Genomic DNA, 17,781 nt, shown 5'->3' on the forward strand with positions numbered 1-17,781 from the left:
CACCTCAAGGGAGGTTGTGATAGAAATGCTTGTGTGGAGTTGAATGTTAGAATCAATCTCCTCTTTAATGGTTGAATCCTTGACTCGAATGCAACACCTAGCCTTGAAAGGAGACTTGAGAATGCTCAATGCTGGAAAAGAATGCTTGAATTCTCTTGGATGCTCGATCACTTATGCAACATGACCTTATCCAAATTTCACCTTATGCAAATGAGAGGAAAAATGCCCCTTAAATACATGTTACTAGATTTGATTTTCATCACAGGCTGACATCAGGGGTGTTTCACGCCCAATGCACAACCAAAAATGCAACCCTAGGAAGGGTCCTGCTCCAAAATAGGGCATGGATAGGGGTGTCACGCCCCTATCTTGGGAGGACAGGGGCACCACACCCCTGTCAAAGGGGGGACAATGACGCCACGCCATTGTCCTACCCCTTTCTCTAGGGCAGAGTGCAAAAGAGGTGATGCAGAGGCCAAGAAAGAAGTTGTTTCTAAGGGTTGAGTAGTCTTCGGTCGGTCTTTGATCAGGCTAGAGGATTCAATCTCGTGTGTGTGAGGACCCTAATGCAATAAAAAATTGCTAAGGTCGCAATTTTATGACACTACACCTTTATTTTTATCTCCCTTTTTAATTCTAAAAGGGTTATTTCATTACTTTATCTTCTCTTGGAGAAATAGTCACATAACTTGTTGTAAGCAAATTCCACTTGTGGTAAGATCAGATCCCATTCCTTGGGTTTCTCTCCTACCAAGCATCTTAATAGGTTACCCAAACTGCTATTCACTACTTCAATCCACCCATGTGTCTGTAGATGGTGTGCATAACTGAACTTTAATTTTTTCTTCAACTTCTTCCACAAGGTCCTCCAAAAGTATCCAACAAATTTGGTATCACAATCTAAAATAACTTTTTGGAAAACCATGAAGTTTAACCACCTCCTTGAAGAACAAATTAACAATGTGGACAACATCATTGGTCTTCTAACATGGAATGAAATGTGCCATCTTCAAAATCCTATCAACCACCACAAAAAATGAAGCATTCCCTCTCTGTGTCCTGGTAAACCAATAACAAAATCCATACTGATATCTTCTCATGGTCTCTCAAGTACAGGTAATGGTTGATACAACCTTGTATTTTGGCTTACTCCTTTTTCCCTCTAGCACACTCAACAACTCTGCACAAATTTCTTCACATCCCATGATAACTCAGGCCAATAATAATGTTCACTGATGATGGCAATGGTCTTATCCTGGCTAGAGTGTCCTGCAATCCCTCCACTATGCTTATCTTTAATTAAATTATCCCTCAGGGAACTCCTTGGAATGCATAACTGGCTTCCCTTGAACAAAATATCATCCCGGATTATGAAATCTAGCCACTTTGTCCTGTCTAAAGTAACAAGCTCCTTGCAATCTTTCCAAGCCTCTGCAAAATCAAGATCCTCAAGATACAATGCTTTGAGTTCATTGAATCCAACCACTTCAAATTGCATTTCTGTCTACAAAATTTTCCTTCTACTTAAGGCATCTGCAACTTTGTTAGACCTCCCACTTCTATGCTTCAAAATAAAAGTGTAGCTCTACAAAAACTCCACCCATTTCAAATGTGTTTGATTCATTTTTCCTTGACTATTGAGGTACTGCAATGCTTGATGATCAATATAAAAATCAAAATCTTTCAACAACAGATAATGTCTCCATTTTTTTAATGCCTGAAGTATTGTGTAAAATTCTTGATCATAAACAAAATATTTCTTCTTTGCATCATTTAGCGTTTCACTGAAATATACAATGGGCCTACCTTCCTGGCTCAATACAGCTCCAATGACATTACTACTAGCATCCCAATCCACTTGAAACACCTTATTGAAATCTGGAAGGGCTAAAACAGGTTGCTCTATCACCTTCTTCTTCAACAAATCAAAACTCTTTGTGACTCCCATACTCCACCCGAATTCTTTCCTATCCCCTCTAATTGTTTCAGTCAGGGGTGCACAAATGCTAGTGAAGTTTCTAATGAACTTCACATAAAAACTAGCCAAACCATGGAAATATCTCACCTTAGTAGTAATCCTTGGGGTAGACCATTCCAGAATAGCCTTCACCTTCCGCGGGTCCATTTTAAGACCTTTTGCTGAGACAACAAACCCCAAGTACACTAACTCCTTCACAAAAGTACACTTCTTCAAATTAATCAAACATTTCTTCTCTCTCAACTTCTCAAAAACTGTACAAATATGTATCAAATGCTCCTCCAATGTCTTGCTGAAAATTAAAATACCATCAAGGTACACAATAACAAACTTACCCAAAAATTCTTTCAATACCTCGTTCATGAGCCGCATGAATGTGCTCGGTGCATTGGTTAGCCCAAAAGGCATGACTAACCAATCATACAAGCCTTCTTTGGTTTTGAAGGTGATCTTCCACTCATCCCCTTCTCTAATCTGGATCTGGTGATATGCACTCTTCAAATCAATCTTTGTGAAGTACTTCGCTCCACTCAAGTAGTCCATAAGGTTATCTATCTTCAACAGGGGAAATCTCTACTTGATTGTTATCTTGTTTATGGCCCTGGAGTCCGTACACATCCTCCATTCTCCATTCTTCTTTGGTGCTAGTACTACAGGTACCACACATGGACTCAGGCTCTCTTAGATCAATCCTTTTCTCAACAATACTTGAACCTGTCAATTCAACTCTTCATTTTCTGCTGGAGTCATTCTATGGGCTGCCTTATTTGGAAAACTAGCTCTAGGGATCAATTCAATCTGATGACTGATCTTCCTCACAGGTGGTAAACCCATAGGTACATTATCAGACATAATTTCTTGAAACTCATTCAACAAACCAGAAACTTCTACGGGAACCTCTACACTAGCTTCTTTATCCACCCTCATAATTAGTGCAAAACACATAGATTCATGTTTCATGCCATTCAAAAAATTTCTTCCATCAAAAAAACATATTCTGGCATAACTACATATGTTTTCTTGCACTTCTTTCAGGGGCTTCAACTTATGGAAAACTCCATCCTTTGTTAGGGTATATGTATTGGCATGACCATCATGTACAAAACACCTATTGAACTGCCATGGCCTCCCTAATGACATGTGACATGGATCCATAGGTATGATGTCACAAAGTACCTCATCATGATCACTTTCAATCTTGAATTTCACCAAACATCGTTCATTGGCCAAAACTTTGTGGTCATTCTACAACCAGGCTATCCGATATGGCTGCAGATGTGTTTCTCTCTTCGGCTTCAACTTTGTAACCATTTCTTTAGACACCAAATTATCAGTTTTCCCACTGTCAATAATCACATTACAATAATTATCCTTACATTTTCATCTGGTGCAAAATAAACTCTGCCTTTGATCTAGTTCTTTCACCTCATTCATCAGTGTTCTCCTGATAACTAGGGATTCTCCCCTTTCTGCATCATCATAATGTTCTAATTGAGGTTCCTCATTTGCATGCACAACTCGTGCATGGCCTTCATTTCTTCTGCTTGTCCTTCCTTTGCGTTGAGGACATTCAAAGGCTCTATGCCCTTCTTCACCACATTGGAAACATGTTCCTCTAAAACCTCCTCTCTCAAACCCTTGTCTAGGCCTTCCTCTTCCTCTTCCTCTCTATTCATCATGATCTAATCACGTGGGTGATATAAATTATCACCCCTCTGATTTTGACTGGGACCCACTTCATCATTTTTCTTTTTTTTTTTCATTTCGGCTTACAAAGGATTTTCCACCGCCTCTGCCACCTTGGGCTTTTCCTTTTTTCTTGCCTTTGAATCTCTTATTTAGATTGTCTTCAACCTTTAAGTAAAATTGATATGCTTCTTCAATACTCGCCATTCTGACCAGACTCAGCTCTTTTTAAATACTTGGTCTAAACCCATTTAGATAACGGGCAACTTTTTCCTTGTTGGCCTCTACATGGCCTGTTCTAATAATTATTTTATAGAATTCTTCCGTGTACTCCTTCACACATTTTCTTCCTTGCTTTAGCCCTTGTAATTTCTTCAGCAAATCCAACTCATAGTCCGTAGGAATGAACTATTTCTTTAGCTTATCAACCATGCAATCCCATCTAGTTATCTTTCCCTTTCCTCTCTGATTTCTATCTAGCTGGACCTCTTCCCACCAGATATTTGCATTACCTTTCAGCTTTGTATTTGCAAACTTAACCTGATCTGGGTCCTCTATCTCCTCATACTCAAAATATTCCTCCAGTTCATTGATCCAATCAATTAGCTTTTCTGGGTTCAAATTCCCAAAATAATTTTAAAATTCACTTTTGGGTCTCTTCCCAATCTGAGAACTCAACAATCGGGTCTAATCCCCATCTATTGCTTCTTCCGATTCACTTGAGGATGACTCTTCAACCTCTCCTTCATCATCACTTTCTCCTCTCCTTAGATTAAACCCTCTTCTCAACTCTTCTTGTAGTGCATCAATCTGTCTCTGGAGGGCTCTCAAACCCTCATTTGCCAAAGCATTTCTTCCGCCAACATTTCTGGCACCATGCGTCACTCTTGGAGGCATCTTGAACATGATCCCACAATTACAGATCCTGGTATGAACTGCCTCACATTTGGCAATCTGTTCACACACTAAAGAACAACCCGCTTTGATACCACTTGATGAGGGAACAACCCGAGAAATAGAAAAACACAACAAATTGCAATAAAAGAGACACAAGAGATATTATTATTATTATCTGAAAACTATCTGCAATATATGCATACATGCAAATAAGAGGAATAAACCTCACAAGCTGCAATACAACAACTTACAGAGTTTTCTGGGAAACCCTTACAATCTAAAACACAACTCTCGAACTCACTCTTCAAAAAAAACTCACATCCCAAAAACTCAATCACCAGTTTCCTCAATGAGTTCTAAATAGCCTTTTTCCAACTTGGAGCCAAAATTACCATTTGGCGAACAAATGCCAAAACTAGGGAAAACTTTAAGAAACCCCCCCTTGGACAAGGTGTAAAAACCTGGTGAAAGTTGTATAATTTCGAAGAAAATTTTAATTTTACGGGCGAATTTTTGCAGTTTACGGAGAAAAATAATAATCTCCATTGGTGAATTAGGCATGATCGCTCAAAGTTTGTGAAAAATCCTGGTGAATTGTACTATTTTTAAAACCCAAAAAATAATTGCATGGGCGAATTGTAATGTTTTTAAAACCAGAAAAAATATTTGCATTGGCGATTTCAACCTATTTTCAAACCATAAAAATAAAATATTGGCGATTTCAAGCTATTTTCAAACCATAAAAAAAAAATATTGGCGATTTCAAGCTATTTTCACACCATAAAAATAAAATATTGGTGATTTCAAGCTATTTTCAAACCATTAAAAAAAATATTGGCGATTTCAAGATATTAACTTTAAGTAATTAAAACACGTGGCACACAGTTGTCAACTCTCTGCCTGGAAGACTGCCCATTAGAAAATCTTGCGACCTAGCGACAAGCCCTTACGACTCTCTCTATCTCCAACTCGCAAGCTGAAAATGCTAAGCCTTTGTAACCTCGAGATCTAGCGACTGAGGGAAACTGAACTGGCACCTGCCAATTCTCGACCACAAATGTTAAGTCCTTGTCACCGCAGCGACTTGGAGATAGTGGTAACTTTAACCCTTGTCACGTACTTGCCAACATAAAACTGTTTATCTCTTAACTGCTAGCACTTCACTCACAAGCTCACGGCTTGATCAGGTCTTCAAACATTTAACTTCGTGAGCTGGCGATAACCATTAAGCTTAGCCACAAACTGTCTAGTCGCTAGCTTGTGACCTAAAAAATGCTAACATTAAAAAAACATGAGAGCTAGTGACAACTGTTTGAAATGAGTTACTTACTAACTCTCACGGCTATAATGTATGACTTCAGACCAACTCAAGACCTCGCGACCAAAGCAATTTCACTAACAATCTCCAGTTCGGTAACATAAAATGCTAACACCCAAAAAGCTGGAGACCTCGCGATGTAAACCCAAACCAACTTGTCACCAGCTCGCGACTTGATCACGTCTTCAGACATTTTACCTCGCGAGCTAGCGATAACCATAAAACTTAACCACAAACTATCTGTAGACGTATAAAAATGACCATATTCCTAAATGAATATTTTATGTTCATTTCTCTATTTAATTAAATCCAATTTAATTAAATTACCCGTATTCCTCTATTTAATTAAGTAAATTACTCAATTAAATTCACTATACCATTTAATAGGATAAATTCATTTTATTCAATTAAAGCCCCTGTCCACTTTTTAATTAAATTCAAATTTAATTAAAATGGTTATCCTAAATTAAATAAATCTAATTTATTTAATTGCAACCAAATTAAAATAAAGCAATTTATTTTAATGAATTCTATTTTCCCTCACCCACTTGCAAAAATCCTACACCTCCCACTTGCATCCTAACCCTCTTTCTAACCTCTTCTAGATTCTTCTAAACTTGATTAATTAACCCAAACCCATCCATTATCCCCTTTCCCTAAATTTGAGGACGTCACTTCTCAAATTTGGAGTAAAGTCTTCAAAAGGCATTAAAGCCTTTATCCATTCAACAAGCTAACTTGTTGAATACCCCCAAATTTGGAAGGACTCTTACAAATTTGTCCCCAAAGTCTTCATAACCATTAATGGTTAACTCAACCCTCATACATGGTTAAAGAATTTCTTCTAACTCAACCTCCATGTAACCCAAGGGTCTCATCAAGCATTTATTGCTTTGACCATGGTTATCCTTAAACCTTTGCACAAGAGTTTATCCTTTGGGTAAGAGCTTTATCCATTGGATAACCCTAACTTAACCTTAACCCTTAACCCCTAGGGTAACCATGAGGTCTTCTCAAGCATTTAATGCTTCTTACATCTCCTCTCAACCAGCCTTATGTTGACAATTGTCACCATTTCATTGGTGCCAATTGCAAGCATGGATTCCCAACTTTCAAACTTAGCCCTTGATTAACTCTTTCAATCCTGGCCATCCATTGCCCTATTTTTGCTATAAATAGAGCTCTCATTCCTCCATTTTCAGATCATCCAAGTCTTTAGCATCACTCTTATACTAAAATCCATCCAAGCTTTGAATATCATTTTATGCTCATCATTTAGCTTCTCTTTTAATAGGAATTAATCTAAATATGCAAATTTAGACTATGTTCCTTATCATTTAGCTTAATCATAGACTAATATAGTATGCTAAGATAGTATTGTTTGCTAATCTTGTCATCTTATAAACTAGTTTATTGCATTTATAGAATCATGCATAGCTTAGGATGCATTTCATCTTAAAAATCAACAAAAGCATCCCTCGTTCTTGCATTTGTCATCCCTAAACCATTTTGCCCAGTGATCTAAGAGCAAAAACATTGGTTTGAGGGACCTTGTGAGATAGAGAACCATGGAACCATCCTTGGGAAGCTGAGCCATACTTCATGACTCCATAGCTTGCACCAAGAAGTCCTGTGGGTGTGTGAGCAAGGCTCCCTAGAGCTCCATTTTTTGCATCTTGAGTTCTATCAACCTACTTTTCCCGCATACGCTATCTGGTCGCAAGCTCGCAACCTAAAATTTTTAAGGCTTGGATTCTGACTCGTTCTTGAGGGACTAGTTTGAAGGTTTCTCTTGAGTCGAGGTTGATTAGACAAGCGAGGACGACGGTTTCAGATGCATAAAAGGATTTGATAGCTTCTGAGTTAGAGATGGGAGATCATGGATTTACCTGAGAAATAAGAGCTTAGGTTGCTTGTTGTCAGGGATTCTGAAGCAGAATTTGTCCAATCAAGGAGGAATTAAATCAGAACAAAATCATTCACAATAGATGAGCCTTAGCAGGTTACAGTGGATTTGATAGGCATGACTTGTAGAGTCTACAGTCATGTTGAAAAATACCAAAATGATGATTTTTCACGTGAATGAGCATCACCAAATGAAGTGTGAAAATGTTATAAATACAATGGAGTGGTGACTTAATTGGTAGAAGAGAAACTCAGAAAAGAAACCTTTTTCATTTTTTGAGAGTGGTTTTTTCCTCAGAAAGGAATATGATGTTTGAGTAGGATCGTGCATGGAGTTGTTGTGTGCTTTGTGATACCGGATGGGTGTTTTTTTGTGTTCTTCTATGCGAGTTTGTTGATTGTCAGAGGGGTTGTGAAAGTGAGAAGGATTGCTAGAGGGGGTGTGAAAGCCTTTTCTTGTCAAGAAAGGCTAAGCATGGCACATCCTCTGCTTCTACTCTGCCATAGGATGGCAAGGGGTTTGAAGAAGGAGCCCATAGAGGAATGAAAGAAGGATTTGTTTGGGTGGGGAGTGGCAGTTAGTCATCTTTGTGATGACATGGAAGCTGCAACCCCTCCCCAACATATTACATTTACCCTAAAGCTCCTTTTTCCACTTTCCCTGATCGTGGGCATGAAGGCTCAGGCTCCTCTTTCCATTATCTTTGTTCTTGGGCATTGAAGGCGTCCTCCTCTATTTGGAAATTATCTATAGGATAGAACGTAACATCTCACATTCCATCCGAAGGCATCGGGGTGATAATGGCATGGTTCAAGCAGTTTTACAAGTTGTATAGTCATTGGGGTTCCTTTTCTAGTTCCAGTAGTGATTCTAGACTCTAGGTGAAGGGAGAAAGTTGTATACTTTATAGTCATTTACAGAACAAATGAAAAGCATTTAGTTTCAATCTTTGTGTAGGTTCTTGAAGGAGTTATATATAAATTTATTTTGTGTATAATTCTATCTCTTTCAAATGATCAAAATCATGAGATTTAACTTTTTTCATTTGTTTCATTGTTTTTTTTTTTTTGATAAAAGTGGACACACCACTAAACTTATATTATTTTAGATTTAAGAGTTGAAATACAAAATGGGTTCAAAGGGCATACCGGCAGGAAAGAACCCGCAAGAAAACCTCCGGTTGTGGCTCTAAAAAAGAAAAACACTAAAATTTGGATCCCCATATACCCAATTACAAAACTCAGTTTGATCACCCTCCCTTTACAAATCCTTATCAGAATATACTTGACATCGACCAAAAAACCCCATGTACCCATTACATACTTGCTATAAACACCCTCCCCTTACATGATTCTTCGAAGATGGTTAACATTCTCCATATGATCCAAAAAGAGTTTTGAAGAATAAATTTGTAGAAAAGGGGAAGACAACACGCTTCCATGCTTGAAAGAATTTGTAGCACCCACCCAACACCAATATAACCAGCAGGTGTGAAGACAAGAAATCATCCCTTATGTCCTTCAAACAATATTGCATGTCAAAAGATGAGAGAACCATATGGAAGCATACCCCTGCACAAAAAACTTGCGGGCAAAACCTGTTACTCTCAAAATAGAGACTCTAGAACATGTTGTCATGTAAATGAGGACCATGAGCTAGGCCCTTCTAATGGCGGAGAGGAAGGAGGCACCATCTATATGGGAGGAATCTAAACTGACATAGCTTGAGCATTAGCCAAAGCTTCCAAGAGAAAATGCAATCCTGCAAAAACATTAACTGCTGCAGCCAAAACATCTAGAGGTATGTGATCTAAAAGAGCTGCCAATTCAAATAGCATGTCATCATGTATGTTAGATATAATCCCATTCCTCAAAACTAAAAGTAATTCCCCATACCATCTCGAGGATAATAACTGAGAACGAGAAATAAAACCAGCATATGCAAAATTACCAAAATCAAAGTGGTAATTAGAAAGAGCATTATCCAAATCAACTGAAGAGTAAACGTGTGGGTTGAAAAATGCATCACAAATTGCCCTAACCATAGTAGGATCCAAAAGCACATCCATACATACAGTGAGAAACCAAGATGCAATAACAACAAGGAAGCAACCTAGATTATCCACAAGCCATCTCTTTCCCAAAACTTTGCGAATAGCCAGAGAAAAATCCACCGAATGAATTTGAAACAAACACCCGAGCTTCTCATTGTCCAATACAAAAGAGTCTTGAAAATCATAGTGCTTGCGGGGCAAAAGAATGCAATAACCCACTGATTCCATCAGAAAAGCAATGCAAAGCCAGGAGAGCTGAAGGGAATTAAAAGAACCCAATGCCATCATAAGATAGTAAAAGCAACCACAAGAGGACGACACATTAATCAAAAATGATGTCATTATCCAAGCCACCACCCTAAGCAAATAATGATGATAATTTCAAAGCAGCTCGATACCAAGAATGCCAGACAGAAAAAGCCGCCATCTTATTGCACGATGATGGCAAAGCCCATGCGATCCCTAAGCCAACCAAGCAAATTAATGGCTCAAGATATCCACACGAACAAAATTACTGCAAGGATCCCCAAAACTTTTGCCACGTTGATGAAAACATGGAGAAACAAGAACCGTGCACACCAAAAAAGAGGTAAAACAATTATAAAAATTATGAGGGAAGGATTAACCATGTACAAGAATAACTCCCCCGTACCCCAAACTTACTAACATTACTCTCAATAATGACACCCTGTATGGCGAAAAAATCGAAGTACATTCCTATGATTTAAACTTCCAGCCATCGTACATAGACAAGATTTTTGCACATGAGAAAGAAACAAAGACACTTGAAAGTGATACCAAAGAGTAAAGCACAATAAAAAATGATTTCCAAACACCATAAGACCATCCGGATAAAGGAAGCAAAAGCCTAGAGACCTGATTGGGATTGCACACAAACTATGTCATAATAATGCATCAATGACCCAAAATAATATACCACCATTTTAAATTATTTAACTGAAAGAGAATAATATAAGGAGCATGCTTACAACATCATTTACAGATGAGAGAAAAATCACCCATAGTTAAAAGCCAAAAAAAAAAAAAACCAAAAAATGCCCCAACCTGCTGCCTGACCCAGATATATCTCCGCGGCATATGTAACTCATGAATTACAACAAACCTCTCCAATCCTCAAAGAAGATACACACAATAACATCTACCCCAAGAATAGAGAAGTATGAGTACTTCAAATGCAGAAAGAAGTAAAGACTCCTCTCAACACAAAAAGAACTAATACTGACTGTACTGGGTAGAGGATAATATGAATATTTCAATGAGAAATGAAGATAAAGAGAAGGCACAGATTCTAGTGTATTACTAGTTGCCTAGCAGCCTCCCCAATCCTTAAGAAGTCCATATATTGCCTTCTAACCCGCTACAAATTTGAGAAATTATTATTTGGGAAGAGGAACAAGCTCAGGGAGGACATCATGAGGAATTTCATCTATTTCCACAATCTTATGGAAAGCAACCGAATCGATTGCCAAATTAGCCAGGTAATCTGCCAATTTGTTCAATTCTCGAAAACAATGAGATAACAAATAGGTATCAAAAAAAGATAATTTCTTCAAAATGTGGTCAATTAAATACTTCAAGTGCCAACAATTACTTTTACAATTCAAAACACTTTGGATAACAACCATCGAGTCCCCCTGAATGTGAAGATGTTTTATCCCAAGAGAAATAGCCATGTCAATTCCGAGTGACAGAGCTTGACATTCAACAAAGTTGTTTGAATGAGGCCCAAGGGAATGACACTGAGCCGATATCATTGTCATGGTGTATGTAATTTTTCATTTAATGCTTCCTAATCCAGGAATCCTATTATGCCCAGGAATGCAGAATTTCTGTTAGTCTGGAATCATATTAAGGATTCACCTCATTGTAATTGGTGGGCAGATTATATAACACCTCCATATATATTACATAAACATCCATAGAATATAAAATAATAAGAGTATTAAGAATGAAAGTATTAAACACCACAATAGATAGGAATACAACATAATTAGTAAAACATCAAGACAACAGACCAATGCCTTATCCTAGGGCATAGAGTCACTTACAATTCAAAGACAACTTGATAATAAACTTCAATAAGATTCATTTGTAGATAAATAGGAATGCCGAATGAAATTATGAATAATGCCATTACATACACAACCCAAATTCATATGTAAACTGAAAAACCCTTGACCATTCAATTCACAGTGAAAACATAAATTCAACACAAAGACAATTATGTGAAGATCTCAAACTGCAAATGATATTGATATTATATTCATAATGATGTCAGAAAGTAAATTCACAATGCGATTCAAATATGCACTTATCAAATTCTTGAACAGTTGAGCTATTATAACTATATAAGAGTTTTCAAGTTCAACATCATTGATCAATAAAAGTGGCAACCTCAACCTGAGGATTCAACAAGCTTAGGATAACTATGAGGAATCTTGGGTAGCAACCTTATCCTGAGATTTCTTCTTTGGCTTTAGCATGGCTTGCCACCTATCCACCTCTTTGTCTGTTGACCTACTGAATGCCTTTACCTCTTCCAACTTTGCAACTGAATCTATCCATCTAGCATCTGTAACTGGCTCGAACTCAGCAATAAAGTTTGCATGGTCAACCTCAACCTTGAATAGTGAATCAAGCAGACCGTTAAGGAAATTAGCATCAACCTATTCATTTACATGCTTGATTATTTCTTCTTGCTCCAGAATCAAATCAAATTCGCTGGTCCAATCAAAAACTGATTTCAAATCTCCATTATTACCATAAATTGAAGGCACCAATTTATTATAACCTTCTCCAAATGTCTACAATTTTTCATTTATAAGCACATCCTTCCCTATGAAAAATGCATAAGCTGCATTCATTACCTCCACCATGTTTTTAGTGTCACTGATCTTGGGAGGGAACTCATCACTATACATCATTGCAGTATCTAGCTTATCCATTAATTTGCTTCTTCCTGACCAAACATTGAACAAAGGTCCAAGAAAAGCAACAACCTTAGAGGATGTTTTGCTTGCCTCTTTCAAAGAAATGTGCAAATCAACCATCAATTTGTCTTTCAATACATTAATCCCGTGTTTCAGAATTCCTGACACAACAAAGATAGCCTTGACATTTTGTTCCTTTTCAAGCTTTTCAATTTTCCCTGTGTATTCCTCCATTTTTGTTATCACATCAGCTGGTATTTCTTGTACTTGTTCTGTAATCTGTATTGGAGGGGGCTCATTTGCAATTTTTTCTTTCAACTCCACTAACTCTTCCTCCAGAGCGCCCTTCTTCATTAGTGTCTCTTCATATTTTTTAGACAATGCAATCAATTGGGTATATGTTTCTATGTATCTTCTTGACAAATCCTCTGTTTTTGATAAATTCATGAAAGAAACTTGAGTAAAAAATGAGGCAATCTCCATGTCAGTTGTGTTCTGCAAGTTCCAGATCATTCTGTCACCTTTCTTTTCTACTTGGATATTTAGAAGGTGGGGCTTTTGAGTGGAAGGGGCCAAAGATCAAGAAGCAAGTGTCTTTGACTTAGGATTAAATCATGATCCTCTTATTACATCTCCAATTTCAAATTCAGTTCTAAACATTGGGTCCTCTTGTTTCCTAATCTGATCAATAATAAAAATAGATTGGATATTCCAGTCAGACATCATAATCATACCAGTACTCTTTATCAATTATCTTGCCTGTTCTACAAATATTTCCTCCCTGTCAGGATCATATTCCTACAGTGCCTTGATGATCTCCTCTTTCTTTTCTTCATTTGCTTCCTCTATGATCAGATTTTGTTTTAACTGATTTTGTTTCAACCTTGTCAAAAAACTTTTAAATTCATCTGACTTAATAAAGTCATCATCTTTCATGAACTCATTTGACAACATTACATGCTCATCAAAGCCTTGAGCAAGGGCTTCGTTTGTTTCACCCCATTCTTCATTCTACCCTGCTTCTCTGAGATGTGTCCTTATTTGATGAAAGTAGTGTCCTTGTTCTATAACAATTGCTCTAGCAGGGTCTCTCCTCACAATTGTACTGACCTCAGTGGTTTTTTGTTTCTTTGCAGCTGGGGTATATTGAACTTCATCCCCACTCTCTACTGTTGGCATTTGGCATTATAACAGACAAGGAGAGATTGTTGGCATTTCAATAAGGATATTGAGAAGGTTGTTGATGATTATGGATATAACTGATTAAGGATGTTTACTGTCTTAATATTATTATTTTGTCATTGATGTCAAGAAATTGATTTTCTAATTCAGTATGATGTTGCCATATCTTGAGAAGTATGATTTGATGAGTATAAAGATGTCGGTAAAAGACACAGAGAGAATATGATGAATAAGGGGAGAAATAAGTTATTCAATGGGCAACTATTACCAAGCTAGACAATGATGAGATCATGATGATTAGATTGTTTTGATATCCTACATATGTTATTGATTGAAAGGTTAATACTATACTATGTTACCAAGCAAAGAACCTAGTCGGTAAACCCTAAGGTTATCGCTATCGGTTAATGAAGGCAGAATGTCTACCAGGTGAAGTTGAGTATTTACCAAGTTGCAACCGAGTAATAACAAAATACATTAAATGATTACATGCTTTATTTAATGAAGGAAGCTAATGAGCTGGCTATGATTAAATGATTGGTATGTCGTGAATGAAGTTTGTTAAAGAATCTATGGTAAAGGAAAATCGGTAGGAAGATCTACAACTTAGATTGAACCACAATACCCTAGCACAAGTTCCAAGAAATGTATGCAAGTTCTGAGGTAGGGTAAAATGTTTTCAGATCGAAGGATACATTCAACCCGGTCAAAGTTTGAAGATCTGATGGCTATGATTGATCATGGGAAATGTGATCAAGGAGATTAAGCGGTTGGCAAATTGTTTATAAATAGGGAACTGTTCATAAACAATGTATGCGGGCAAGTGTATGCACAGGGATGCTACATAGTGATTACGGAGCACAGAAGCTTGAAGATCTGTTTTGAATAACAGAGTATAGAGCCCAGCAGATGGACAAGATTAGTTCTATTTCTATATTTAATTGAGCAAATAAGAATCCACTTTAGCATTTTAGATGTGAAGTTGCAGATAGATTTTTATTACTGTTATTTAGTGAAGTGACAGAAAATCTCTTAACCAAGTGGACTTAACAGTCTTATTTGTAAAACCCTCTAGCAAGGTGACATTCTAATTGAGTGTTTGAAATCCTTTATCAAGGTCACTTCTAACAAGGTGAAGATCCTAACAAATCTGAGGGAAATCCCTTAACCGGGTCACATCTAGCAATGTGTTTGTAATCTTTAACATGATTTGCTTTTAACTGAGCATACTCTAGAAGAGTATATTTCTTAGTGGGTCCAAAATCCCATAGTGGTTTTTCCCTATTTGGGTTTCCACATTAAATCTGGTGTTATGAGTGTTATGATGTTTATATGCTTTTGAGTTTGCATGTTTAGAAGTTTTGGTTATATTATTGAAGTATATGTTACTGAGGTTGAATCTGATGTTTTTATGGAAGAATAAGTTTGTATGATTCACCCCCCCTCTCATCTTATTAGATTGGCATTTGTACTTATCTTTAAGTATCAGAATTATCATCTACATCATCAGCATACACACTAAGTGGCCTCTTTCCATGTGAAGAATGTCCATCTTGGGGGTCTTGCTGTTGAGCAGCCACTTCTAGAATTTGAGGCATTTATTCCATCAGTGTTTCATATAAACTCAACATTTTGTTAATCCTCTCTAGGTATGGGCTATCAGGGCAAAAACTTGAGAAACTAGGGTTAGGAGCCTTCAATTCTGCTTCAACTCTCAACAATTTTTTCCATTTTCTTCTCCTTTCTTGTACTTCATCTTTTCTTAGCAAATTTCTAACCACATCTTCATCATCCAATGGTTCATGGTCCTTTATATTGGCCCAAGGTGTCATTTTTGGCAATGCAATTTTAACAAATTGTTTAGGATCACAGAATCTAGACACAACATTAACCAACCTATATTGTTTAAGGAAATTGTTTACTTCATCAAAGGAACTCCTACCAATGGTAAAATCAAATGCAACCCAAAGCCTAGGAAGAAGAGAACCCTTCCTGTGTTTGTCAAGGCATTCTTTTTCAACTAGGGTCAATTGCCAGATAAACTCCATAAAAGCAATCCTAATTGGAACAAATTTTGGTAAAATATGGGGAGGCTGAGGACACCCATAGACTCTGATCACAGTAAAGTTATAAAAAAAATAAAAGTCCCCCCAGTTGTGTGAAATAGGCCAGTTTGGAACATACTGGTAAGGTCTCAAAACTCTCCTAACATTAATTGACAATCGTTCCCTATTTATTCCTAGCATTTCCATAATTGGCGAAACAATCCAATTTTCAAAGAAAAGGAAAGAAGAATGGGGAGAAATACTATCCCAAACTTGGGTCCATCTTTGTATTGGAATTAAGACACCCAATTCTTCTTTAAAAAGCTCCAATTCTTTATCCATGAACTCAACATTATAGAACAAGATTAAATGCATTAGCAATGAATAATGCTTGAATGTAGGGCTGGGTGCACCACCACTCTGAATTTCAACTAGATCATTATGAATGTGTTCAACCACATAGCCCACATAATCGTAATCTTTGTTAACATCTGGGTGTTGAATGTCCATGGCCATAATTAGTAATTTAGCTGACACTGTTGAATCTCCATCAAAACCCAACACTAAGCATAATCCATAGATTATACAATTCATATAATGGTGGAAAGGTGTGATGTCAAATGGTGGTTCGATACTCTCTGGAATTATAACCGGCTTCCTATTCACCCTAGGCATGTATCTAGGCATTGTATTCTTCTTGATAACACCTTTGTATTTGTCATAATCCTCTACAATCCGCTCCAAATCTATATTTGTACATGCAGCACCAGTAATCTGGAAAGCTTCAACAAAGCTAGCTCTGTTAATTGAAACTAGGGCAGACTGGTTCTTTCTTTTGATTACCCTAGATACTGGGCAATAGCATTTGGCCAACTCTTTGATCAAATCCACATCAACATACACATCTGGCACAATTAACTTTGCCATATTTAAATCCCAAGGGTTTGACATCGGGACACCCTTAACCCTATTTTTACAGAAATAATGAAATAGAGCAGAACCAGTCATATTAAGCATGGTAGGGTTTTTGCATTGGCTCCATAAATCTCTCCATGCCAAATGATTTGTATTCAAAGCAATGGAAGTCCCTTGCATCAAATCTACAAATTCTTCTTTGTGTTTCTTAACCATTGTTTCCTTAGTGGCATTGGCCTTGGAACCTCCAGGTCGTCCTACTCCACTTGTCGTGGCCTTGAGCTTGGGCTTGGAGCCTCCAATACCACTCGTCGCCTGGCTCATTTTAGCTGCAGGAGAAAAACTTAACCAAGTTTCTAAAATTTTCTCACACCCAACACTCCGAATTCTCCAACAGTGTTGCAGAGCTCAATTCACTGGATTACCTCGAAGATAGAATGCATTAATGCAATTATACAAAACCTCAGCTTGATTATGCAATTTATGGTATTTACTATTTGGGTGTCGTCACTTCTCTCAAGTCTCATTAATTGCCACACTTGCATGAACTAGCTACTGTGGCATTAATTCAAACTTCAAACTGAAGTACTCGAGCAAAATTTGAATTCATGCCCTTCTATTTGATTGGCAATTGGCATTCAAAACTTTTACAGAACCCGACAAACAATTCCATGTGTTAGCGAGTTTGCGACAATGCTACCAAATCCTCTTTTGGCATTCAAAACTTTTACAGAACCCCTTTTATGAATCCTCAAAGAATCTCGCAAGTGAGTGACAGTTGTTGATCTAACAAAACAACTTATTTCATCGCAAGCTCACAACTAGAAACTTAACTTGACTTAAACCCTTG

At 37.3% G+C, this 17,781-nt stretch overlaps 1 protein-coding gene across 1 annotated transcript; it reads right to left on the reverse strand.

Annotated features, from left to right (window-relative positions):
- Window positions 1-1,171: 1,171 nt before the first annotated feature.
- LOC131874855 (uncharacterized) lies at window positions 1,172-1,498 on the reverse strand. The gene has a single exon (XM_059218780.1). The coding sequence runs from the start codon at window positions 1,496-1,498 to the stop codon at window positions 1,172-1,174; it is 327 nt and encodes a 108-aa protein (XP_059074763.1).
- Window positions 1,499-17,781: the final 16,283 nt, after the last annotated feature.

Source organism: Cryptomeria japonica, chromosome 4 (genome assembly GCF_030272615.1).
Source record: "Cryptomeria japonica chromosome 4, Sugi_1.0, whole genome shotgun sequence".
NCBI classification, from domain to species: domain Eukaryota; kingdom Viridiplantae; phylum Streptophyta; class Pinopsida; order Cupressales; family Cupressaceae; genus Cryptomeria; species Cryptomeria japonica.